Raw genomic sequence first — 27,426 nt, 5'->3', positions numbered from 1 at the left:
GCGCAGCGCGCACCGCACCATCCCCCCTCCTCACGTTCTAATGTAATGCAGGGCTGTCTTACGATTCCCACTCCTGCCGCTCTGCAACGATGTCCCACCTCCTCCTTGTTATGGCAAGCAGCCACATAGCGATGTCCCACCTCCTCTGGTACAGTGATCCAATGATAGGAATCACTGTGCCGTGTGTCATAGAAGGCGGGACATCGCTCCCGCGGCTGAACGGGACATCATCATCACAGCGGGACATCAGCATCATGAGGTGAGTGAAGTATTTCATTGAATACACCGCTAGTTTACTGTTTTTCTTTGAAATAAATATTCAAAAACATTATTGGTATCTATCTATTTTTATTTTTGAAATTTACCGGTAGCTGCTGCATTTCCCACCCTAGGCTTATACTCGAGTCAATAACTTTTCCAGTTTTTTGTGGTAAAATTAGGTGCCTCGGCTTATATTCGGGTCGGCCTATACTCGAGTATATACGGTACTCATGCTTTTTTTTTCCAATCAAAGATCTTTAAAACTAGGATTACAATGAATCCCAACATGGTCAAGGATCTCAAGTATTTGAAACTGATTAATAAGTCCTTGAAAGCTTATTCATAACATTTTTTTTGCAAACAAGAGATCTTGTCATTCCTGTTCAACTGTACTGTAATATTAAATCTTTCTGAAGGAAAGATAGTTGAAGGGTGCAATTCTTGTTTTGATGTACAACAGAAATACACATGCATATCAGCACAATCAAAGATGAAGATACACTCCTAAACTACAGTCCACTTCAGGTACTGTTTGATCTTCTGAGGTAAAAATGTTATTTCAGTCTAATATGGCACATATCTCATCTACACAATTACATCACAAACAAAAGATGGCCTTAGCATGGCATTGCAGCACACCATTCTTCTAACAATTAGGTTTTGCTCCAAGTAGGATGATGTACTTAATATTTTACTAAGTTAACAATGACATTGCCTTAATATACAATATATAATAAACTCTAAACACACCAAATAGGTATGATTTTGTTTTTATAAATCCTTGATTAAATATACTTATCTACCAATGACACTTTATATGTATAGAGACTGGTAAAAATATATTGATATGTATCCAGACTTTTGTTTCGAACAGTTTAGAAATCATCCATCCATCTGCGAAGTCGAAGGAGCAGAGGATAAAGTTCTCAGCACGGAACCAAATGAGGCTTCTTTCATGTTCAGGAACCAAACAGCTCTCAAAATCCAGACTGTGAAAATCAGACATCTCCAAAAATATACCAGCGAATGGTATTTAGCTCCTTGTCTCTATAACTATTTCTTTTCTTTCTTTCTTCTTTTTCTTCTTCCCCACAGTGAATTATTTTATAATCCCTGTGATCAGCTCTGGCAAGGTTTGTGGCAATCTTTTAAACCAGCAAATCTGAGTTACAATGCCTACGGATCTTATCTTGCTAAATGGAATCTGTGAGAAATGAATGAAGCCGAGTGGCAGCTGAAATATGGCTTTGTATAAAAAGGATGACATCTATGTAGGGTCTGATTTTCTGTTTTTTGTCTGAGTTCATTCTGTTCTTTTACAGTGCCTTCATCTGACACGTTAATGGCCACTTTATTTATTTTTCCTGTACTATATAATTCCTATCATTACTTACAAATGCACAGAGAAGGAAATGACTATTTACAAACAGGTTGGCACTTAAGAGAATATATTATTGATATTTTCTCCTGTTTATTTTCCCCCCCACCCTGTTTTCCAGCTCAGTGGTAGCTAGGATGCCTGGCAAAACCTGCTGCCTCATTAGAATATGTTACGTTAACATGAAAAATAGGATTCCAACTTGTACATTCTTTCTCAATGGATGGCTCTGAAAAGGAATACCTTCCACCCTAATTCATATTTGATGCTCAGACGGCTAGTCAAGCGAAAGCAAGGGCTGCATGTTTTCTTCTTCGTTTTTATCCATGCGCTTGAGCACTCCGGGGTCTACCACAGATTGAGACCTAGAAAAACATTAAGCAGAGACCTATTGTGACTCATTTTAGCAACAACAAAAAGGCAAGCTCCTTCGCATTATTAAAAAAAAAAAAGCAAGACTGCAACCAGAAAATATGCTTGGGGAATATGATGGATGATGCAAGATCCTCCTGAAAAGAAATCCAGCCATGTTTCGTAAAACAGCGATGAAAAAAAAAGTGATTTAAAGGTCAGATTTGGCCAGCAGGCCTCTCCTTTCAGTCTATTGTGGCTTTTGCTGACATACATTCCCCACCTAAATGCCAACCTTCTTTTTTTTTTAAAAAAAAAAAGCTGCCACTTCCAGATGGGTGGGAGTGATTTTCTTCCTAGTTACCTCCCTCCTACCTTGCCTTTGCCATTAGAGGAGGCAAAGACTGAATGAAGTTTGATTCCATGTTGCCAAGGAGCATTTTTCTGCCTCTCATTTTGTATGGCTCCTGCTCTTCATTCCCAGGAGCCCTTCGCTCAAAAGTCTTCATTATAGCTGGGAAGACAAGCTGATGAACTAGAAAAAAGTGTATCTGAAAGTTTACAGCTGAAAGTCTTCAGAGGAATGGGCAAAGGTTGGTTAGGGGGCAGCCTTTTACATATACCATCCATCTGAAAGAGGGTTCTGGGGGGGATAGGGAGGGGTTCCGTCAAAAGGTGACAGGCAATTGACAGCTTGCGCAGAATGACGTTCTTATGAGGGACAGTCCACAGCTTACTGTGCATGAAATTGCACATGAATACTGTACGTGAAAAGGGTGGCAAGGGCTCTGTTACAAAATAAGATCTAAAAGAGGGCATTGCAGCACTTGCCCGAAGGGGTGTGGGCAGTTCAAGTAGGATTAGGCATGGATGCTGTCCTTCAGCAAAGTTCAGCTCTGCAAACTTGGAATATTTCACAGTTTAGCAGCTCAGCAACAAACTGCAATCATTGTGGACCCATAAGGCTATTCTACAGTATATGCAGATCTCAACATAGAAGTGCATAGGGAAAGGGAAAGGTTCCCTTCGCACATATGTGCTAGTTGTTCCCAACTCTAGGGGGTGGTGCTCATCTCCTTTCAAAGCCGAAGAGCCAGGGCTATATGAAGACGTCTCCGTGGTCATGTGGCCGGCATGACTAAATGGCAAAGGCACACGGAATACTGTTACCTTCCCACCAAAGGTGGTTCCTATTTTTCTATTTGCATTTTTACGTGCTTTCGAATTGCTAGATTGGCAGAAACTGGAACAAGTAATGGGAGCTCACTCTATTACACAGTGCTAGGATTTGAACTGCCGAACTGCTGACCTTTCTGATCAACAAACTCAGCATCTTAGCCACTGAGCTACCACGTTCCTATAGAAGTGCATATCAATGTGCAATTCCTTCCCCAGTAATCCTACCTAACTTGGTATTGAAAGAATTGTACGGCATCTGTATAAATGGTGCGGGAGATGCCAGTTGGTATGATGAATGCATGCTAACTATACCCTTGTGCATGCTAAGCATAGGCTTTCCTTGCTTTGTGCTAAGGTCATGTTCCTGCCTAAAGTAAATTCACCTAGTGAAAAGCGAGGAAAATCTGTGTATGCATGAGAAAACTTGTCTGTTTGTTTACGTGGGTTTCAAGCTAACACTCAGCTTCAAAGCTGACCTTTAAAATCAACTGGTTTTCCCATTCCCCCTCATCCTTAAATGGTCTCCTTTGTCCATTTTATTTTCATTGTTTAAATGTTTCTCAACCTCGGCCCCTTTAAGACATGTGGACATCAACTCCTAGAATTCCCCAGCCAGCTTTGCTGGTCTAACTCTGGTCTAAATGGATGATAATGGTATTCTAACAATTGGAAACCAATTGGTGGGTGTTTTGGCCTCCACATTCAGAAGCTAGAGATTATGAAGTGAGAAATGAATGACAGCTGTCAGCAAATGCAGAGGGATTACTAATCCACAATGAGGGGGTGGGGAAAGGGAAAGGATAAGCAACAAGGACAGTTGAGAGGGCTCAGTCCAAGGCCCTGGAGAGCATATGATTCACTAAAGTTTTTAGTTTCTTTAGTTTCTAGGGAAGACAAGCAGTGTGGTTTGTATAGGTATAGCAAATTTCCCAGGTCTGATAAATTTGCAAAAATCGTTTTTTGCCCTCTCTCCTTTTTTTGGTGAAACTGTCTGAAGAATGAAAAGTTGGTCTTCTCTCTGATTATCCACAAGTATAATGGTGCATAAATGCCTTGTAAATGTATCTCTGGAGTAGTATAAAGGTAAAAGTAAAGGTTCCCCGCACATGCGTGCTAGTCGTTTCCAGCTCTAGGGGATGGTGCTCATCTCTGTTTCTAAGCCAAAGAGCCAGTGCTGACCGAAGCTGTCTCTGTGGTCATATGGCCAGCATGACTGAACACCGAAGGCGCACAGAGCGCTGTTACCTTCCCACCAAACGTGGTCCTTATTTTTCTACTTGCATTTTTACATGCTTTCGAACTGCTAGGTTGGCAGAAGCTGGGACAAGTAACGGGAGCTCAGTCCATTATACAGTGCTAGGGATTTGAACTGCCAAACTGCCAACCTTCTGATCAATAAGCTCAGCGTATTAGCCCTTGAGCCACCTCGTCCCTTGAGCCCTTGAGAGTAGTATATAGTATTCCTATATCCAGAGAATGAGCATCTTCAACCATAATACTGTTTTATTTCCTCCGCTATGCCCTCTTTCTCCTCCTATATAGAGAAAGGGAGTTTTATGCTTACAAATGGGAGCTGAAAGCAACTGTTCTGATCTGAGCAAGACTGGAAGCCATTCTTTAGTTCTCCATTAGAGAAGGACTGGAAGGAGAGTTGAGTTGCCTTCCAAGCAAATGAAAGAATACCAGAGGATTCAAGGAGGAGAGAAGGAGTTCCAGACTGCCATGTGAGCAATTTAATTCAAAGGCTTACTTAGTTCCCCATCTCTAATTATTTGGAATGGCCCCATAATGTAAGAGAGAGGCATCAGTATTTAAGAACTGGTAAATGGAAGATCACCTAGTCATTTCCTGTTTCAGAAGAAAGACATCATTAACTTACCTCTTCATGGATTTGGGTGAGAGTTCCTTTTCAACTTCTTTTGCAGACGTGTTATAGGAGTCCACACTATATTCACTGTCATCATCATACTCATGGTCGAGCAGCGTTCTTGCCCATGTGCCCATGTCATAAGGTGGAAGCATTCCTCCGAATTCAGAAGGGAGAATTTCAGGATGAATCAACTGGTGCAGACTGTTTAGGTTGTTTCCATGGAGAAATATCTAGGAGAAAGAGGAATATAATACATTGTAAAATTATCAGAATCTATAATAATAAACGTAGCTATCTGAATAAGCTGGGCAGCTCAAAGATGTGGTTTTTAACCACAGAAGAGTTGCCAAATGTTTCAGAAATTTTTTTAAAATTCTATTGGTTACCTAAAGATGAGAGATTACTCCTGTGTCTACTTCCAAATAGCATCTGGAATCCATTGAAAATGAATCTGGTTCTATCATCCAAATAGCTTTAAGCACACTCCTTCTCAAATGTACAAGGCAAATTATGGGGAACATTCAAGCTGTTTTGGGCGATGAGGTGTCAGGGTGCCTGATGCTCAAAGGGGAAAATAGTACATACCTAACTTGTCATTGCTATGTAGGAAGTTTTTAAATGGATTCTTAAGGCTTTCAGCCCCCTTCAAGGATTACTAACATATTTGTAAAGAGGCTTATGCACCCAATGATTTAGAAGAGTTAGGATTACCCAAGTTCACAATACAGTGAAAAGGGCAGAATGATAAAAATATATTACATTGGCACAATACAAGATCCACCACACTGGCAGTGCACCATGAAGTTACACACATATCCAACAGGGACAGAGTTTGAGACCCAAGGGTGCAATGCATCTCTCCCCATTTTGATCTGAAACCTTCAGATGCCCATGATCCGCTGAATAACAAAAAGATTACTAACTATGCTTTATTAATTATCCAAAAGGTTTTGTCCAGGTAGACCACAACAAATTTTGGTTAGCCCTTAAAAGCATGAGTATACCCAGGCCTTTCCTTCTGCTTTATTGAAGAATGTGTATGGGGATCAGGAAGTAACAATTGGAATGGAAGACTAAGCAACAATTTAAAAAAAAAGAGATCAGTGGAAGACAAGGTGATTGGATAACATCACTGATGATAGAAGCAGCAGCGTACAAGAATTCAAAGAGGTTCCTGACAGACAGTCCTGTTAGTAGAAGGGTACCCATTAGGTCACAAATAGAAGCAACTGGAAACCGAAGAACATAACTGCCTTCAGCTTCTATAGAATTTGGTATTATGCTTCCAAAGAGCAAGCTTATTAAATTCTCCATTTCAAGATGCTTTTGAAACTGAGCCACAGCTAAAAGAAAGAGACCTTGGGATTTTAGTAAGAAGCATGGTTTTTGGGTGAATGTATGCAGGTCACTCTGTCTATGGGTTTCCTGGTGTTTTCACCTTCTGCTTAGGATCTAATTCAAAATAGAATAATGTTTTTTAAAGCTATTTTTACATGTTGCATTGATAATCATCAGACAACAAATACAGAAACAAAGTGAATCTCTAGAGTGCAACCATCGCTTATCTTTAAGCTGCTGGATGAGATTCCAATGAACACATCTGTCATGGACTGAGTAAATATATAGCAATAATACTTTTTACCAAGATTACATAGCTTAATTCTCCCATTTCAGAACAGTATTTTTAAGATCAACCAAGTCTGCTTAGGCAGCTGTGCAAATAACTATTCAGCTTTTAATAAATGGGTCGTTCACAGAAAATCCATTTTTATCCTTTGCTGTGTTCTAAAATGTGTTAGTATTTGTATGTACATGGGGAGCTTATGCATCAGAGACAAATTCCATGTGTCTCCAATCACGCTTGTCCAATAAAGAATATTCTAATACTATTAATGCTTTATTTAATGTTATAATTAAAGTCACAAAACAAGACACTAGAAACATCTATTTGTTCTTTAGTTTTCAAGGCCATCAGTCCTTTGATAAAGTTATGAAATAAGATGGAAACAAAGATGAATAAAATTACCCTCTTCCTTGTCTTCTCCTTTAAAAATGGGCGTATGACAGTATAAAGGGCATGGATGTACCATGGCTGATTGACAAAATGAATTCCTCCAAATCGTGCTGGGAAACTGTCCTAGAAGAGAACATAAAACAAACATAAATATTTTATCTTATTTGTCACTTTCTCTATATCTTTAGCACTGCTGTGAAAACAGGTAGTGCTCCACTTACGGCCGCAATTGAGTCCAACATTTCTGTTGCTAAGCGAGACAGTTGTTAAGTGAGTTTTGGCCCATTTTATGATCTTTCTTGCCATAGTTGTTAAGTGAATTACTTAAGTTGTTAAGTTAGTAAAGCGACTGTAAAGTGAATCTGTCTTTTCCATTGAAGTTGCTTCTCAAAAGATCAGAAAAGGGGATTCCATCATCCCGGGAAACTGCAACTGTCATAAATATGAGACAGTTGCCAAACATCAGAATTTTGATCACATGGCCATGGGGATGCTGCAATGTTTGCATGAAAAATGGTTATAAGTCACTTTTTTAGTGCTGTTGTAACTTTGGTAAGTAAATGAACTGTTGTAAGTTGAGGACTTCCTGTATAGGATCATATAAATTCATCCTCACAATAAACTTGTAACCAGGTTTCACTATAACGATTAGGATACAAACCATTACAGATAAGCTTTTTGCTTAAGATCATGTCTTCAGACTTTTGCAAGCTCATCAAACAAAAGTTGTTTTCCACTCCAGGACAGTAATTCTGTATCCACCTCAGATGTGGGTTCCTGCCAGTTCCTGCCAGTTCGGTGCATGCAAAAATTTTGCATACATGCACTCACTTACATACACGCCAGATGCACGCATGCACATTTGCAAATAAAAAGGTCTGCGCATGAGCAAAACCTTTAAAAATGGGGGAGGGGGGAATTGCAATGAAAATTGTTCTGCACATGTGCAGAACTGAAAAACAAGATGGTGCCACCATAGGAGAACCGGTTCGGGGGCATAGCAGGCCTGGGTTGCTACCAGTTCCAGTGATCCAGGCCACCAAGTTACTACCTATTCGGCCGAACAGGTCTGAACCAGTAGGAACCCACCTCTGATCAAGCTAGTAATTTGGGGAAAGAATTCTAATAAAGAGAGAGGAGGTTTTCTACCAAGCAATAATGCACTTATTTTCAGTCTATATTACTTGCCACCATATAAACTTTCTATTTTATATGCACAAATCTACATGCATTTATTTTTATTTGAAATAACGACAATGTTTTTACATACAGTATGTTCTTAACCATCTTAGGAATCATTTATTAAAAATTGGAGGAGAGAAGAGGATTTAAATGCTCCAATAAATTAAAACAGCAATTTGATTATTCCATGTTAAATTATGTATGCATATAACTGGGTTTCAGTTGACTAACCGAAGTGTGAATGCACTGCATGCTTATTTGTCATTATCTTTCTTAGTTCTTAGCTGAACACCTCCAGTTTTTCATAGTGTGTTCTGTTGTTCAATGGCTCCTGGTGTCAAGAAATTAATCTAAATATTTGTCCTAAACGTCCTTCATTTTCATTTCAGTCCTCCTCCTTCAATCATTTCAATCCTCTAGTCTTCTTCCACTCCAAATTTAAGAATAGAGCTGTCCTTTATTGTAAGTAGAACCTTTTAGTTTGTTGAAAATTGTGACCACATCTTACCTCTGTCATCTGTTTTATAAATTAAAAATTAAAGCTTTTCAAAACCCACAATAATCAGCTTGATAGTTAGCCCCCTTATCTTGACATACCTCTTCCATTCCACTTCAACTTCTTCATCTCTCTTTTAAACAAATATCCTACCAAGAACTGGGCACAGTACTCCAAATGCAGATTAATCAGTAGAGTAAAGATGGCATAGTCAGGAGTGGTATTCACTTACTTTTTCTATCGGTTTGCAAAAATGCGTGCTCACTTTGCTCACACACGCCCCATCGATGCATGCGCATGACTATCCACACATGCACTTTGTTCACATGCGTGGCTTGCACACATGCGTGGGCTTTAAAATCTGCCTACATAGGACGGTGTAGAGCCATTTCGGGTGGGCGGACCCACCCACTACTGGTTCGGGTGAACCAGTCCGAACCGGCTGAATACTATCTCTGGGCAATCCTAGAATCAATAGGCCCCAAGATCAGAGGTGCAATTCAGGCAGTTCCATCCAGTTCGGGCGGACCACTAGCGATGGTGACGGGAGGCTCCACCCAGCCACCGGACATCATCACATTCCGTTTTTGATGCTCTGCCCATGTGTGGAAGATCCTGTGCATGCGTGTGCTCACATTTGTGAACCGGTAGCGAAGGCAAGTTGATTTCACTCCTGCCCAAGATCAGAGCCACTCAGTTTTTCCAGGATTCAGTTGATACCTGTTGTTTCGCATCCAGATTCTTACAGTCCCCATATACCAAATAAGATGTTCATGGTATTGCTTAATTCACCAAAGGCTGAGATAGAGAGTTGGGTATCATCAACATATTGACGTTGAACTAACAAGCCGGTCTCATGTAAATGTTGAAAAGAAGAGAGAGCACTGAACTCTGTGGCCTACCTCTCCTTTCTAATATATAATCATGTCTAATATTAGATTATCAGTTTGCATCACAGGAAATTCTCCCCAGTTTAGTGAGTTCCATCAGTATTCTTGATTCAGCTATGTTGATAAGTTGTCTTTCTTCAAAACTCTTAAAAGTGCTAACCTAAACTCTCAGAATATCTCGCAGCATATATAGCTATTCTGAAGTTCAAAGAAACTACACTTAACATTCACTAAATTTTACAATCAATTCTTTTGCCCTGGAGATCTTTAGTTGTCTTTACATTTTCAATCTAAAATTGTTGAATAGAAATTATAGAAAAAGTCTTTTCCAATTCTCTCAATTCCAGTAGTATTTTCCATTCCATGAATATTTTGGACTGGTTCTGTGGGCGTGGCTTGGTGGGCGTGGCATTGCTTGGTGGGCGTGACTTGGTGGGCATGGCAAGGGAAGGATACTGTAAAATCCCCATTTCCTCACAATCAGCTGGGACTCGGGAGGCAGAGAATAAATGGTCAGAACCTGCTGAATACCACTTCTGGTATGTATGCATGTATGTATGTATGTATGTATGTATGTATGTATGTATGTATGTGGCTATTATAAGGCAGGAGCGACTTGGATGATCTCCAAATTTCTTCCAATCCTTACATTCCATGAAATTGTTATATGCGACATTTCGCAACATTCCAGGGAACATCTACCCTTTTCATTTTGACAGAAGTTAGGATATATCAAGAATGACCTTTCTGATGTTTCTGAATTAACTATTTTTTAAAAAGCTATGGAATAGCTGTAGGATATAAGCTCAGCAAAAACAGAAAAAGCCAACCAATAAGGATATAAAAGAACAAGTTTAGGAAGAAAGTAATCTAGCAACATCTATTTAATTTCATCTCTATATTTTTCTCCATGATCCTAGATGAAATCTGGACCCCTTAGGCCTTTTTATACCAGGCTAATGGCTAGCTCATTTATTTCTATTCCATGCTACCATTTGAAAATGATGCTCGATGGGGCTGCAGGTAGTCCTCAGCTTACAACCATTTGCTTAACAATCTTTCAAAGTTACAATGGTACTGAAAAAAAGTGACTTGGGACTGGTTCTTCACGCTTAATGACCATTGTAGCATCCTCAGTTGCATGATCAAAATTTAATAGATTTCAGAAATCTACTAAAGGTATTATGGATACAACAAGAACAAGGGTAGCTGGCAAGTATTATTATTTTGAAGCTTTTAAAAGTATCAGCTTCACAGAGGTATCAGTTGATAGCACAATGATATCAAGCATTGATATTGTGACATCATTTTGAAAATATGATGAATTACATCATTTAGTTGCCCAAAAAACTATGCAACACCATTATTTTCACATGCAATATTACTTATGCTATAACAAATTGTGTGTTGTTATCAGCCTATTTTACAATTTATATTTAATATATAGTGATTGACATAATACTGATCAAACCAAATTAATAAATGCCACACCCTTAAAAGAAATCTAGGAAGATATAATCTAGAAGGGTTGGATGAAACCCAACATAATGTGAACAATCCTATTTTCCATAGCTTCTGTCCCACCATCTGTTCCAAAGAGCCCTTCAATCTTGGCAGCTGATTTTGATATCCCACCAGTCCTCCCATTTAAATGAGGACAGGGATTCCCTTAGCAGGAGGACTTAATTGGATATCATCTATATCTAAGGTCATTAGGTCTGCTACCAGTTCAAAATTGCCTCTAGCAAACAGCTGTTGTTGTACATTTTATTAGCTTTTGAACAAATGAAATGTATAATACATTTAATTACCTATGAAACAGAAGCTTGGAAAGATGAGTTAAATGAGATTGTGACAGTGACAAGCCTGTAAGAAATAGGTATTTTTGAGACTTTCATTCATTTCCTAAAACTGTGGGGTGTGTGGGTGTTACAACAGTAAAATCTAATACAAAGAAAAGAACAAAAGAACAGAAAGAGTAAAAAATGGAAAAAAGAAAGAAAAAGAAAAATATAATAAAAAGGAATGTATGACTTCCAGCATCCAGTTATCACAAGTATAAAAAATTTAGTAACTCTTCAACTGTCTAGTTACAAATATGTATCCCTTCATCCCATATCCCATCTCTTATAAATAAATTCATAAATCATAATCTTTTCAGTCCTCGTTACAGCAAAAAGAATTACTAGAAGGAACAACATCTTATTTTAACCTTTAACCCATTTGGTTTATTGGAAAATCAAGCTTTCCAAATAAACAAATTCTCTGATTTTTCTATGGGTATGCCTACATATTTTGTTAAATTTCTGTTATTTGGGGAGTTTGGCCTTCTGAGAATAATTTTGAATGAAAAAGAACAGACAGTACAAGAAGTATGATTGCAGTTAAGGAGTCCATTAAGGACTGGCCAGTGAGAAAAATCCCCTCAAAGGAAGCTAAAAGAAAACCTCCTTGGTAATTTTCCCAAATCATAGCAACCTGTTCCCTATGAAAGAAATAATTATTGATTGGCAAGGGGCCAGACTAACACTTACTGTAGCAAAATATAAGAATAAAAATGGAGGGGAAAAACATTCTTCCTTAGGGAGAGTAAGATAAGGATGGAAGATTTTCTTATCATAAATGAAACACTATTTCAGGTAATCTTCAACTTACAAGCATTCATTTACTGACTATTCGAAGTTAAAATGGAACTGAAAATGTGATCTACAACCATTGCAGGATCCCCATGGTCACCTGATCAAAATTTGGACTCTTGGCAACTGGCACTTACAACAGTTGCAGCATCCCAGGGTCATGTGATCACCATTTGAAACCTTCCTAGACACCTTCTGACAAGCAAAATCAAATGGCAGAAGCTGGATTCGCTTAACAATTTGCACAATTCACTTAACATCTGTAGTCATTTCCTTAACAACCATGGCAAAAAGGTCATAAAATCAGAGGCAACTCACTTAACAACTGCCTTCCATACCAAATCAGTTATGGTACCAGTTTTGGATATAAGTTGAGGACTACCTGTATGGAAGCAGTATAGTATAGAACAGTGTTGGCGAACCTTTTTGGCACCGAGTTTAGAGGAGCGTTGGAAACCGGAAAAGCAGCTCCTTGGCGCTCATGCGCAGGAGCACCAGAAACTAGAAGAGCAGCTCCCCGGTGCGCATGCATATGCCGGGAAGCTGAGCTTCTAATTTCTGGAATGCACATGGATGCCATTCAGCTGTCTTCCGGTTTCCGATGCATGCAAATACCAGCTAGCCGGTACGCATGTGCACATTGGAACCCAGAAGAGCAACGGGCAAAGCTGGCATACCTGGAGAGATCGCTCTGTGTGCGACTTCTGGCACGTGAGCCATAGGTTCGCCATCACAGGTATAGAAGTATAGAAGAAATTAAAAAAAATCTCCCTACCAAACCACAGAACAGGTTGCTTGGAAAGAGAACGAACAGATGAGAGAGGTCAGCAGGAAAGGTCAAATGACAAAAAGAATAGTATCATGAGCTGACAACAAGTGATGTATACATATTAAAGGGAGAAAGAGACAGCAAATGTGAAGGAATTTTATGAGATTTGTGAAATGAGGGAGACATTTTTCACTCGTTCAGCAAGTTTTAGTTCAGGATTTGCTACAGGCTTTTTATTACAGTATGGAAGGAAAGTCAGATAAGGGTTAATTTCTATCACTAAGAAAACAGGTGGAAATAATGAAGAAAATGAAGACAGAAAGGGCACCTGATGGAAAGTTTATAGCAATGAAATATTAGATTTCAAAGAGAATAAACATGGATATAGCAAAAGTAGAGAACAAGATAGAGTAACTTTCTTTCAGAAGCAGTAACGCAAGATAAGAACAAATGCTACAGAGTCTGTGTGTTGGCAACTCACTGAACAATCAGAAACCAATGTCTCAAAGGTGCTTTTTCAGGAGGCAACTGGACTTTTTTGTTTTTTCTTTGAAGACGTTTCGCTTCTCATCCAAGGAGCTTCTTCAGCTCTGACAGGATAGTGGGGAATGGAAGGATTTACATTCCTTGCAGAAGAGCTGAAGAAACTTCTTGGATGAGAAGTGAAACGTCTTCAAAGAAAAAACAAGAAAGTCCAGTTGCCTCCGGAAAAAGCACTTTTGGGACAACCATGACCTGGATGACTGAGAATCTCTATAGACTTTGGAAACCAATGGGTTTCTTTAGGATTCAAAGACAATAAGGTTAGATCAGAGTAAAATGCCAAAGAGGATTTTACTGAATAAATGTTCAGAGAGTTAACAGAGAAAAATATACCAATTTTCATACCTTTAGCATGGCAGAAACCCCCAAAACAGCAACAGAACACCCTGAAGTTCATATTTGTGCAGGAGTCTCCCCAGACTTTGGATCTATCTACATGGCGATAGTCAACATTGAACAACTCTTTTCTTAACAGACAGAGAACATGCAAGGCTTCCAGTGAGGCAAGGCAAACTAATGCCTGCATTTTTCTCCAATCTGTGGATTGTCAAAATGTTAAGGCTGAAAAGACAGCTGGATGCAAGAGCCAGACTGCCAAAATTCTCTCTAGTACAGAGAGAGATCTGGAGATTGTTGATATGTACTCCGAACAGCTGATTTTTGTGAGTATAAATCAGGACAGCACCACAATCCCCCTTGCTTTTGAATTCATAATGTATCATGGAAGGTACAGTGAGCCATCTTAACACCTGGGCAAAACCACATGAAGATAAGCTATTTGGCCTTGAATTTAATGGGGTAAAGAAAGGAGAGCTGGGAGATTGAATGGTGAGCTCTGGAAAGGAAATCCTATCCACTGCATAGGAAATTTTCCATTTACCAGTTGTGGAATCATGCTGGAAATCCTGTGCAACCTTACTGAGAAGTAACTACCATCAAGTAGTGGATTTAAGTAGTGGAGTAAATCATGCTGAACATCCATCAACTGCAATCTGGCCTATCCATAATGTGACTATATTTGCATCTGGTGAATCTGACTATCATTTTCAATTATTTTCACCTTATTGTTTTGTAGCCACTATGACAGGAGATTACTATAAACCCTTTCTTATGACCTGTGCTCAAATCTAGGAAGGGATATCAATGTGTGAAAAGATGGCCTCTGGCATACAAATAGAAACATATTCTGTTATCCATCTGTCACTGCTCTTCAGAAATATATGACAATGTACATGTATCTTCTCTCAGAGTTACCATCTGTTTATATGCCTCATTTAATAAAACTGTGTGTGTGTGTGATGGTCTACTGTTCCTGGGTGTGCATTTAATTGTTTTTTTCTCCATTCTTGTCTGATGCTTCTTCCATGGGAGCATCACTTCTACAGCCTGACATGTTTGCTCTCTCAGTTGCTTTCTCAACATTTGCAGTTTTATTTGAATATTTTTTTTAATCAAGGTCTGTTTTTAGTGCATTTGGCAAAAAAAAACAATCTGGAATGTTTTAATGATAAAGTACTTCCTGCCTTTCATTACAAAGCACGAGTAGGCTTTAATTTATTCTTGTAATAATAAATAAATTTGGGGAATGGGAGGGGGGAGAATAGGTTTGGGAAATGGGAGAAAATGCTTCCTGAAAAAAAGTCAGATAAGAGTGGCCATAGCTCAAAACTGCATAATGGGTAGAGGAAGAAGCTCAGAAGGGACTCATCCCCAAGTTCTCAGAGTATAAAGGAAATGGTAGGAGATTTGTACTTTCAGACTTTGAAGATTATTAAATATTAATTAATTAATTAAATTTATATAGCCAGCCATCCCATGAGAAATGATTCTAGGCAGCGTACAACAGCCATCTGGGGATGACTAATATGGCTTTACAATAAAGTAGAATTCATTCCCCTAGTTGTGTTTCCTGTCTGGTCTATCAGGGAAGGCTGACAGAGGCATACATAATGCTTCCTCCTATTTTTCCCATGACACCCAAGTTGGTAAGTTGGGCTAAGAGAGTGTGGCTAGTTCAAGGTTACCTACTGAAATTTTATGTCTGAGAATGGACAGGAGTCGGGGTCTCCTCACTCTTAGCCTAACACCTTAGTCCAAGGGTGTCAGATTTGATTTAATTGAGGGCCACATCAGCGTTGTGTTTGACCTTTGGGGCTGGGGTAGGCGTGGCCAGATTGACATCACTTGTGTCAAGGTGCCTATGGTGACCCGAGTGCTCTGCCAGTGAAAACAGGCTGCTGAGCTCTGTTTTCAGCTCTAATGGCCTCCTGCAACCCTCTGCCAGCGAAAATGGAGTTTGGGAGTGCTGCCCATGACCCTTGTGAGCTCCGTTTTTGGCTGCTATAGCTTCCTGCAACCCTCTGCCAGTGAAGACAGAGCTCAGGAGGGCTGCATACATCCCTCCCAAGCTCCATTTTCACTGGCGGAGGCACTGTGGGCCAGTCCTTCACTGTTTTCCAGGGCAGCCCCACAGGCCAAATCTAAGTACCTTGTGGGCCGGATCTGGCCCCTGGCCTTGAGTTTGACACTCTTTAGTCAGTACACCACACAGGCCTCATGATAAGCACATTGGCAAGTGAGTGAGATGTAATAGCAACGTTAGTTCTCAGCCATGGAAGCTCAGTGGATGCCTTTGGACCAGACATTATTTCTCAGCCTATCCTTCCTCACAAAGTGGTTATGGTGAAAAAATAAAAATGAAATGAAATGAAAAGAGGGAATGTATGTATTCTCCCTTGAGCACTAGCACAGAAATTAGAATAACATCTAAAAAAATAAAGGCAAGACCTTAAAATGTTCCTTAAAGTCTCAGGAAAACCTATGGCACTTAACGTTGGTATAATATATTTTGGGGAAATTATTTACTTACAAAACTGTGGGGAGCAGTCTTGTTACATTCTAATCTAATAGATTTCTTTTAACCTTAGTTATGCTATTGCTGTCCAGAGGCCTCTGAGTGCTGAAACACAATAACATGTAGTTCATGTATCAAATCTGTCCCTTTTGACAAAATAGGGCTCTCAAAATTCCAAGAAAATTGCTTTAAAGTTAACTAAATAAATCCAAGCTGAAACCAAACCAAAACTCCATTTTGGGGGTATTTTATGAGAAGTCAAAGTTTAATTCCTGTGCATAGGAAATCTGCTTAGAATTGCAGCCTACATCAAGAGTCAGTGGCATTTCAAGCAATGACATGAATGATCAATGAGAGCCACATATCAACAGAAAAGCAAATGTTCTGCTTGCTGAATATTCAGATGAGTCTCATCTGAAACTCTAAAAAGTGAATGCTGATCAGCATACATAATATGGAGTTGGTAGGACTAAAAACATCTAACTCAGTAAAAGCCGGATTTCTACTATTCATCTGGGTTGTAATTGCTGTGGCACACAAAGCTCAGTTACACAATAAGAGCTGTCTAATCTTCATATTATGCATTCATTGAGGAAATCTGTAGAATATGTGATTTACACCAAGAAAGTCCTAGGCTTAATTCTTGATATTGAGGATCCAATTTAAATGATTTTAGGTATCAAGGCTGGGAAATGATTCTGCCTGAGACTATGAAGAGCCAGTGCATGCTAGATATGACAAACCAGAACCAGATTACATTGTGTTCCTACTTAAAAAGAAATGTGGACTTCTGTCAATTTTTTTTAGAACCTCCTCTATAGGTGTGGCCTGCTTTGTGGGAGTGGCTTGCCAGTCATGTGACTGAGTGGGAGTGGCTTGGCAGTCATGTGACTGGGTGGGCATGGCCAACTTGTAAAATGTGGTGAAACTCACTTAGCAACACTCTTGCTTAGCAACCAAAATGTTGGCTCAGAAACTATGGCATTTGAAGCACGCAAGTCTTAAAGCTGTCAAGTTACAAGACCCTTGCACCCCTAACCCTTTAGAAAAAAAACCCCAGGTGTGTTCAAACTTGAAAGCTTTAAGACTTGTGGACTTCAACTCCCAGAATTCCTCCTCCAGTCATATTGGCTCAGGATCTCTGGCATTGAAGTGTGCAACTCTTAAAGCTGTCAAGTTACAAGACCCTTGCACCCCTAACCCTTTAGAAAAAAACCCCAGGGATGTTCAAACCTGACAGCTTTAAGAATTTAAGGTTTAGATAGGACTCTTAGAGGTGGGCGGGGCAATTGGTGAGCCAGCCACTCAGTGAGTGTCTGGTGGGGCAATCGTGATATGGCTGGGTGGGGGGAGGGAGCTGGAACCGGTTCTAAATGACATGGTAGATTTGTGGAATCTCTTCTATAGAAGAGGTTAGAACTGGCAGGAACCCACCCCTGACTTCCGTCCATGTGTTATCATGATCAGAATATATTCCTTTGCAAATATCCAATAGATGACTGAAAGAGGCTGTTCTAATGTACAATAGTAGTCTGTGTTTTACAGAGGAGGTCACAGAGTATTTGGGAAATCACATCAGAAGGAAAGCCCTTGCATAAATTCCTCTATCTTGATGTGTTGCAGGGAAAGATTGAGCTAAAATCTCAATATAAAATATGGTGGGCATACAAAGGTACACTTAAGTTAATGAATCGTGCTTCACTGACTCTGTTTGTGATGGTGGCTTCTGACCCAAATATTTATCTGTATCATTCTACTACTGGTCTCTTTCTTCCTGCAAAAATATTAGGTGACAGTGTATTATTCTAATCTAGAAGTCCTCAACTAATTTTTGAATAACTTAGGTTCACTCAAAACTGGGCTTCCCAGTTGATGGAAGACTTTAATTTATATACAACTGCATTAAAATGCTCTGAAGATTATCCTTGCTATCATAAATGTTTGGATTTACAATATGAGCTTTATTTCAGTAAATGTTTCAAAGCTTACACAATATTGATTAGACAGCCTTTAATGGCTGTTTTGGAATTATTTTAGCCTGCTGTTTTACATTTGTAATTTTATAGTGTTTGATTGATGTTCTAGTCTACCATGAAAATTCTGATAAATAATAAAAACACATTACATAACAGTATTCAAGATGATTTGTTATCTACTATAAAATATGTATTGAGATTTGCATGACAAGACCTAAAAGAAAATATTTGCCTTTTGGAAATCTATGCAGTAGTGCTTTATGTCAACTTCACCAGTGAAATTGTAATGTTTACAATCGGAGCAAATTACTTACCATGGATAGTGTAAGTGTGAATTTAAACTTGATGGTGAACATTCATAATCCTATTTGTCTCTCTGGCACCATTCATGTACAAAATATGCATAATATGCCACTGTGTCATATAAAATGCTTAATTTTGGAAATGTCAAACATAAAACAGCCATGATAAATAAATCCAGGTACATTAATCTAGCACTGTAATGTAATGTAAGCAAATTTATCAAGCAATAAACCTATTCATTGAACATAACTGCACAAATAGTAATGCTGAAGACATTCCAGCAGTCAATCAATAAAAAGGATACCCAGCTTTTTAATTAGTTGTTGTCACCCTTTCATTAAGTATGATGAAGTCAAAATATCAGTGGCATATAAGAATTTTATGCTAATATTACACCCTGAATTTTACATATAGTATATTCTCATAACAAGACTGAACTCCATTGTTATAACCTGGGTCTTTAAGAATTTGGATACATATTGTGAAAAGCTATAACCAATGAAGCTTTTCACCTTTGCATACTCCCTATAATTAAGGCATATAATTTCTTACACATATACATGACAGAAGCCCCATTTTAATATAATGCTCATATGCTTGCTGTGTGAAAAAGCTTTGAGGGCAAAGGAGTGGAAATAATTCACTGATGGCCAACTGTTTTAGCATACTTTGTGTCGTGTCTTCTCCTCAGACCTCTCCTCTTAAAGAAAAATTACGAGATTCCTGAATTATAAAATTACGAAGCAACAGCTACTCCCAGAGACTCTGAAGTGGAATGGAAAGACCCTTAGAGGATAGAGGTGTCAAGTCTTGAGAAAGGTCTTCCAGATGAGACAATTCTTGGGAGTATCAGATATGAAGAAATTCCTTCTGGATTACCAATACAACTCATTCATGGCCCACTGTAATAATCTTACATAGAACTGATTTGATTAAGTCTCTGAAGGTCAAAGTTCAAAAGTCCTCATTTCAGAACAATTGTTGGAGCAATGTTTATGTCCACTTTGTTTGTGGGCAATGCCTTACTAGCTACCTTTTCCTTTGGGGACTTTTTAAACTTGTTTCAAATGTGTTACTAGTGACCAGGTGCAGTTTTATCCTAACCAAGACATCTTGATTAGATTGTTGTAAATATGTTCTACCTAATCTTTGAAAATGTTCAGAAGTTATAGATACTCCTGAATGTTACGGCTTTTAACTACTCTAAGTTCTTAAGAGAACATTGATAAATACTCTGTTTTCTGTGTGAGAATTTCCAATTGCTTCTAGGCTTAACTAAAATTTACCCTGTTTTCCCCAAAATAAGATCTCCCTGGATAATAAGCCCAATTGGGCTTTTGTGTGCATGCGCTAAAATAAGCCCTCCCCCGAAAATATTGCAACACAGCAGCAGTCATAAGGTGACCATGTTTGCTGCCTCCTGTACCTCCAAAATAATAAGACCTCCCCGAAAATAAGGCCGATTATGTCGGATCCCCAAAAGAAAATAAGACTGTGTCTTATTTTCAAGGAAACATGATATGTTCGTGTTTTTTAAAGCTTTCTCTGACTTAAGACATCCTAAACAGCATATGATCCGTTTTCCTTTTGCATCTCATAAACCTCAGGATGCATTTGATGAGTGTGTGAGGGGTTTTTGCATGGCTATATCTCAATTTAAAATTCCCTTTTGAGAAATAATGTTCTAACAGCCTCTTCAGTGGCATGAATATCTTTTTTTTCACAGTCTATAACTGTTAGGACTGATTGCTTAGTCTTGCTTCTCTCTGGAGCTTAGTTTCATTGGCAGATTTTTAAAACATATTTTAAATATACTTTGGAGACACTTATTTAAATTACGTTGGAATGTGGTTAGATTCCTTTTCCTTACTGTTAGCTGCATTGGTGCTTTGTATGTATATTTCCGTATGCATAAGATACATCATTTGATTTGGCTAATTTTAAGTTTTGTACTGCATCCCTATCTATTTGGGATGCAGATTATCATGACTGTAGCAGGTATTCCCATACTTTTGTGTCCATCTCTGATACAGAAAAACTAGGATATGTCGAGTGTGAGGTGCCCAAAATATGTGCTGGATAATGCAGGATACTGTAATGGTAATGTTGAGACACACAATAAGATTAACAGAAAGTATCAATTAAAATTACTGATAAATACTCATTATAAAATCTCTAGTAGCAACAAGGTGGTCTTGTCATAGCAGTCTGACTTATGGCAAAAATGTTCCTTGCTAAAAGAGATTGTTGAGCAGAGACTCTATATCACAAAACTGTGAGGTTTGTGTGTGTAAGAGAGAGAGAGAGAGGGAGAGAGGGAGGGAGAGGGAGATGGAGGGACGGAGGGAGGGAGAGGAAGAGGGAGAGGGAGAGGGAGGGGGGAGGGAGGGAGGGAGAGAGAGAGAGAGAGAGAGAGAGAGAGAGAGAGAGAGAGAGAGAGAGATCACTGACAACATTACCTAGCTGGGTAATAAAACATCTGCAAGAAAACCACTGAGTTTAGAGAGCACCAAGGACCCCACAATTCAACTCTGAGTTACAAATATTCTCTTTTATCAGTGCACAGATGGAAGCCACTGACCAAAAGAAGTATTCTACTTCTCTTTATACTTAATGAAAACCTGGTCTGCTAAATCAATCACTCAATGGCTGGAACAATCAGGCTTTGCAGGTGGTTCCATTTTTATTTTCATGCTTTTTATTACATTTTAAAATTCATACCTACTGCTCTTCAAAATCATTACAGGTTAGAAGAAATCTTCGTGGCACAGCCTAAGTTTGCCTCACACATAAATATCTAAGATCTGTCTGTCTTTATACAGTTTAATGCATGCTTGAATATTAACTGAACCAGGTTTGCCAGGGTAATTGTCAAATTACTAGGGAGCTGGTTTGCATTCAAGTACATAGAAAATTACATTGATAACTCATCATTTTCCAGGGATGTCTCTGATGTAATTTTTATCTCTGCCTCTCTAGTATCTAAAAGTAGCATTATTAAATGTTCTGCCTTGAATTGCAGATGTGAATGCCTTTAGCATGGTCCCTCATGCTGTGACTGAGGAACAAGCACCAACAGTGAATTCTTCACAGACAAGAGCAGTGATTATTTATTTTTCCATCTGGTAGACATGCAATATGTGTGAAACCTGAGGAGGTATATGTTTGATGACAGCTTGTCATTTGGACAAAAGTGAAGAGGCAGCAAGGCTTTTCAAAATTATGTATTTTAGAGATTTTTTTAAAAAAAATCTAGCAAGTAAAAAATCAAACATGAATATAAAGTACAAAATATATCTCCCCATTGATTTATTCTTTCCAACACATTGCCTTTGCTGTCTTTTCTAATAAGCTACTGTATTTTCAGCCTGACTAGCAGTTTAATGACCAAGAGCAGGGAGAGTTGTGTTGCATTGGCAGCACTTTTCTCAATATGAAAAGCTCCAACCCCACCTGTCAATTTATATGTCACATACGTCATATTAACAGTATCAATGTTTTCTCCAAAACAAGCTACGTAGCCAGAGTATATTGGCCTCACCTATTTGTATACTCCAGGTGAAAGGACTGTGACTCCTTTCTTCCCCAGCCAAGAGTAAAGATTTAGTAATCCATCCAAGAGAGAGCATGTTTGGTGTAGTGGTTAAGCACCAGACTAGAAACTGGGAGATTGGAGTTCTAGTCCTGCCTTAGCCAGGAAAGCAGCTGGGTGACCCTGGACCAATCTCTTTCTCTCGATCCTAGGAAGCAAACAAGGCAGTGGTGGCATTAATCTTTTTTTACTACCAGTTCTGTGGGCGTGGTTTGATGGGCATGGCAGGGGAAGGATACTGTAAAATCTCCATTCCCTCCCGATCAGCTGGGACGCGGGAGCCAGAGAATAGATGGGGGTGGGGCCAGTGAGAGGGGGTGTTCACTGGTTCTCTGAACTATGCAAAATTTCCACTATCGGTTCTCTAGAACTGGTCAGAACCTGCTAAATACCACCTCTGAAACAAGGCAAACCATTTCTGAAAAAGCTAGCTGAGAAAATTACAGGGACAAGTCAGGCAATCACCATGAATCATGACTGACTTGAAAGCATCCCCCTCCCCTCCAAAAAAAATCCCCAAAATAATGAGTACCCAAACTGTAATAGATGAACATCATTTTCTCCCATCTGTTTAGTCTTTTGGTATGTGATATTAAATTTATCCTTGCTGAAAACATTGATGCTTTACTTTGATAGATGTGTTGATTTTGCTTTCACTAGCTCAGTGTATTCAAATCATGTTTCATCCAACCAAACAAAATAAATAAAATTATGTTCCCTCAGAAGAAACAGATCATTTTTTTACAAGTGGTTGTTCCACACAGTTCATCTCTCTATCCTTCAATGGGTTTACATGGAGCAAAAACCGAAGGCACATTAAGGAGTACTGTATTGTACATGTAGTTATTAGAAAAGGCAGCTGTTTTTATCTGAGGAATTAAGCTCTCAAAAGTTGTTATTGATTTGCTATAATGCATTGTTGACAGCAGGCTAAGTGGAACTTTGTATTAGTGGAACTCAGCCTACCAAACCAGCATGCAAAGCAAGCTTGAGGGCCTCTATTCCCACCCCCTTAAGTTAAAAATCTGAAAACCAATTTTATCATGTACCTTCTAAGTTACATGTGCTCCTGGGGAGGAAAGCTATGGCAAATCTAGACAGCATACTAAAAAGCAGAGACATCACCCTGCCAATAAAAGTGCAGATAGTCAAGGCTATGGTTTTCCCAGTTGCAATGTATGGCTGTGAAAGCTGGACCATAAGAAAGGCTGAGCGCCAAAGAACTGAGGTCTTTGAATTATGGTGCTGGAGAAGACTCCTGCGAGTCCCTTGGACTGCAAGGCGATCAAACCGGTCAGTCCTAGAGGAAATCAACACTGACTGCTCTTTAGAAGGCCAGATCCTGAAGATGAAACTCAAATACTTGGGCCAACTAATGAGAAGGAAGGACTCATTGGAGAAGAACCTAATGCTGGAAAGATTGAGGACAAAAGAAGAAGAGAATGAGGTGGCTGGATGGAGTCACCGAAGCAGTAGGCGTGAGCTTAAATGGACTCCAGAGGATGGTGAATGACAGGAAGGCCTGGAGGAACGTTGTCCATGGGGTTGCGATGGGTCAGACATGATTTCACAACTAACAACAACTACCAATAATATTCTAAACGTGCTATGGATGAATTTTGAGCTCTTTGGAACTTAGTTTGGTCAAAGGTGTAACCCTTTTGAATGGCTTCTCCCAAGCATGACGTTCTCTGCCAGAGGTTAACAAAAATTGTCTTCTATAAATTTTCCAGCAGCGGCATTTTAAAATAGGCAGCCCTTTGGTATATAAGCTGGTTTGCTGCTGAGTTTGATGCATGCTATGACTTTCATAGATGAATTTTAACTTTTTTAAAAAAAAACTGTACTCATTTCTCAACCCTGGCAAAAGACATATAAATAGCAGTAGACTTCCCAAAGCACTATTTGAGACAGGGAAGTCTTTGAAATTACTGATGAAGGGGATATGTCAAGTTAAAGATCTACTGTCAAAGATTAGTTTGGAAGGAGAAGCAAAGATTCTGCCTCTCCACCCCATTAAATATTTCATTCAACATTCCATCCATTGAACAGTTACAGAAAGTTCAAAGGCCATATGTAGAGATTCTTCTCCTTCTATCAAAAATAAACAGCACTGACAGTTTGGAGGTAGGATGAGTGGAAGGATGCAAGATAGAAGAGAGTGCAGGAGGAAGACAATAGGTTAGACACTTTTCAGAAGTTTCAGCATGGGTGGAGTCTTTTAAAATTTTTATCTTGCCCTCTGTCTAACCTTGGTTGCTAATATTTAGCTTCAAAAATTCAGCATGACTGAAAGAGATCTATAAGGTATTGAAATAATTTGGGGAAATATTACGAAAAAAGGCTGACTGCAGATAATATAAGAAGTGGAGAAACATGTTCATCTCACAATCATACATCCTTATTCTACATACAAGCATGTAAGCATATATAGCTATTAGCCGCCCTGAGTTTTCCGAGAGTGGGCGGCATACAAATTAATTAAATAAATAAATTAGGCCAAACCTGTGTATCACACAAACACACACACAAATACACACACAGAGTGTGATGCAAAGGTTGATCAAAAGTTGATCACTAATCACAGTGAACAAAAGCTGATCACATAAAATAAAGCCTGGTATAATATAATATGGATTGAATAATTCCAGAAGAAATTAATGAGTAAAACCAACACAGTTCTAGGCTGCATAAACAGAGGGATAGAATCAAGATCCCGTGAAGTGTTAATACCACTTTATAATGCCTTGGTAAGGCCACATGTGGAATACTGCAGTCAGCTTTGGTCGCCACAATGTTGAAAAGATGTGAAGACTCTAGAAAGAGTGCAGAGAAGAGCAACAAAGATGATTAGGGGCCTGGAGGCTCAAACATATGAAGAACGGTTGCAGGAACTGGGGATGTCTAGTTTAATGAAAAGAAGGACTAGGGAAGACATGATAGCAGTATTCCAATATCTCAGGGGTTGCCACAAAGAAGAGGGAGTCAAACTATTCTCCAAGGCACCTGAGGGTAGAACAAAAAGCAATGGGTGGAAACTAATCAAGCAGAGAAGCAACTTAGAACTGAGGAGAAATTTCCTGACAGTTAGAACAATTAATCAGTGGAACAACTTTCCTCCAGGAGTTGTGACTGTTCCAACACTGGAAGTTTTTAAGAAGATGTTGGATAACCATTTGTCTGAAGCAGTGGTGGGTTCCGGATCCTGGTGCAACCGGTATGTTGCAATGGGGCTGGATTTCCACCACATACATGGGAGCAGCACATGCGCAGCGCATGCATGCATACTTACCACCCGTGACACTCCAGCTGCTCAGCGGAGCATCGCACAGGCACCATATGCTCCATGCGCGTAAGCCCCAATCTGCTCAAATACAGGTAAGGAGGGCAGGCGGGCCCTCCGGAGCACTGTACCGGAACGGTACCTGGTGCTCCTAGCAGGTACCAGTATGCTCATACTGGGGCATACCAGTTGTATCCCACCACTGGTCTGAAGTGGTGTAGGGTTTTCTGCCTAAGCAGAGGGTTGGACTAGAAGACCTCCCAAGGTCCCTTCCAACTCTTATTCTATTCTATTATTCTATTCTATTCTAAAGTACCTCACATAGTTTTCAATTCTTTAGTAGCAAGTGGGTTACTTCAGTCAACTTGGTTTTTTTAAGTACATAATAGATGAACGAACGACTTGTAAGAATTATGCATGCATGAAAACTGCATTCCCAATTATAGCATCTGAGACTCAGAGGTGTAGATTTAATTTCTTCAGCCAATTTAATTCCTTTCAAAATGAAAATATGGCACTGACCTATACAGTACTTTTGGCATCTGAAATATCAATTCATGGCAAGGGCAGATCCTTTAAAAAAAGTCTTCATATATGGACAATTATCTGTAGAAATAACTGAATCAGATGGGTTGAAATTTAAAACTTAAAACAGAAATCTGCCAAATATAAATGAGTATTTTATGGGAGAGAAGGAAAATATATTTAAAATGTAGCCATCCAAAGTAGTAAAACAACATGATGGCTTTTCCTCCCCTTACAACTGAGAAATAGTTGCACAAAAAACCAACAACACAAAATACTGCACTATCTTGAGTAGGGTGCAGAATATGATCAGATTATTCTGGTAGGAAAGCAATCATAAACTCTTAACCACAAATTGCAAGTTGCATGAATTTGAAGTATACGTATCAGGGTAAGATCTTTCCTATACTATATTGACTTTCCTAGTGAGGATTCAGGATGCAAATGTTTATCCAAGTTACTTCGCTTTATAGTACAGGTAGTCCTCAACTTATGATCATAGTTGAGTCCTATTCTTTTGTTGCTAAGTGAGACATCTTTTAATGAATTTTGGTCCATTTTATGACCTTTCTTCGAGATTTGTTAAATGAATCAGTGCAGTTGTTAAATTAGCAACACGACTGTTAAGAGAATCTGGGTTCCCCATTGACTTTGCTTGTCAGACCAAATGAGATCAAAAGGTGATCATGTGACCCCCAGAATACTGCAACTGTCATAAATATAAGTCAATTTCAAACATCTGAATTTTGATCACATGATCATGGGGTTGCCACAATGGTTGTAAGTGTGAAAAATAGACACTTTTTTCAGTTTTGTAACTTCAAATGGTCACTAAATAAACTATTATAAATTGAGGACCACCTGTATTGAGATGAATCTGTGTTTTTTTTTCTTTTGCTGGGGTGAGGTAAAATAATTTTAATCTCCTCTTAAAGGGCCAAAGAAAATTCTGGTATCCTGAGTGACACCTATTCCTTCATAGGAATGTTAAGTTTACTGCTTCAATTGGCAGAAATGGAAGTAAATTACAAATACTTTTATTTAATTTTCATTCCACAGGTGGCCATGTTTTTTCTCCACACTGCTACTGTCACCAAAGCTGCCCTACAGGCTGATTGATGATTCTGTTCCAAACTCTGACATGACAACATATGTCTAGCCCCAAGGAAAGAGCTCATAAAAATGAGTCAAAATCTGGGGAGCTGCACCGGCTGTTCTATCCCCTGTCCCATCTTTGCTTCTTTATGCTAAAGCTCCAAAGTACTGCAGCACTTGAGCATGTTCAAATCTCTACACTGCTTTGACTATCAATGGGGAAAGAGTA

The 27,426-nt window shown here is 39.1% G+C and overlaps 1 protein-coding gene across 1 annotated transcript in view; it reads right to left on the bottom strand.

Annotated features, from left to right (window-relative positions):
* Nucleotides 1-1,916: 1,916 nt before the first annotated feature.
* Nucleotides 1,917-27,426, bottom strand: part of CLVS2 (clavesin 2) — a 43,452-nt gene continuing 17,942 nt past the window's right edge. The window contains exons 3-5 of the mRNA XM_032214870.1: nt 7,066-7,176; nt 5,049-5,269; nt 1,917-2,004 (exon numbers count right to left, since the gene is read on the bottom strand). Coding sequence (XP_032070761.1) covers nt 1,917-2,004; nt 5,049-5,269; nt 7,066-7,176 — 420 coding nt within the window. The remainder of the gene's footprint in view (nt 2,005-5,048; nt 5,270-7,065; nt 7,177-27,426) is intronic.

This window comes from Thamnophis elegans, chromosome 4, assembly GCF_009769535.1.
Source record: "Thamnophis elegans isolate rThaEle1 chromosome 4, rThaEle1.pri, whole genome shotgun sequence".
In the NCBI taxonomy this organism is placed as follows: Eukaryota; Metazoa; Chordata; class Lepidosauria; order Squamata; family Colubridae; genus Thamnophis; species Thamnophis elegans.
Note: the sequence above shows the minus strand (reverse complement) of the source record. Positions and strands in the feature narration are given on the sequence as shown.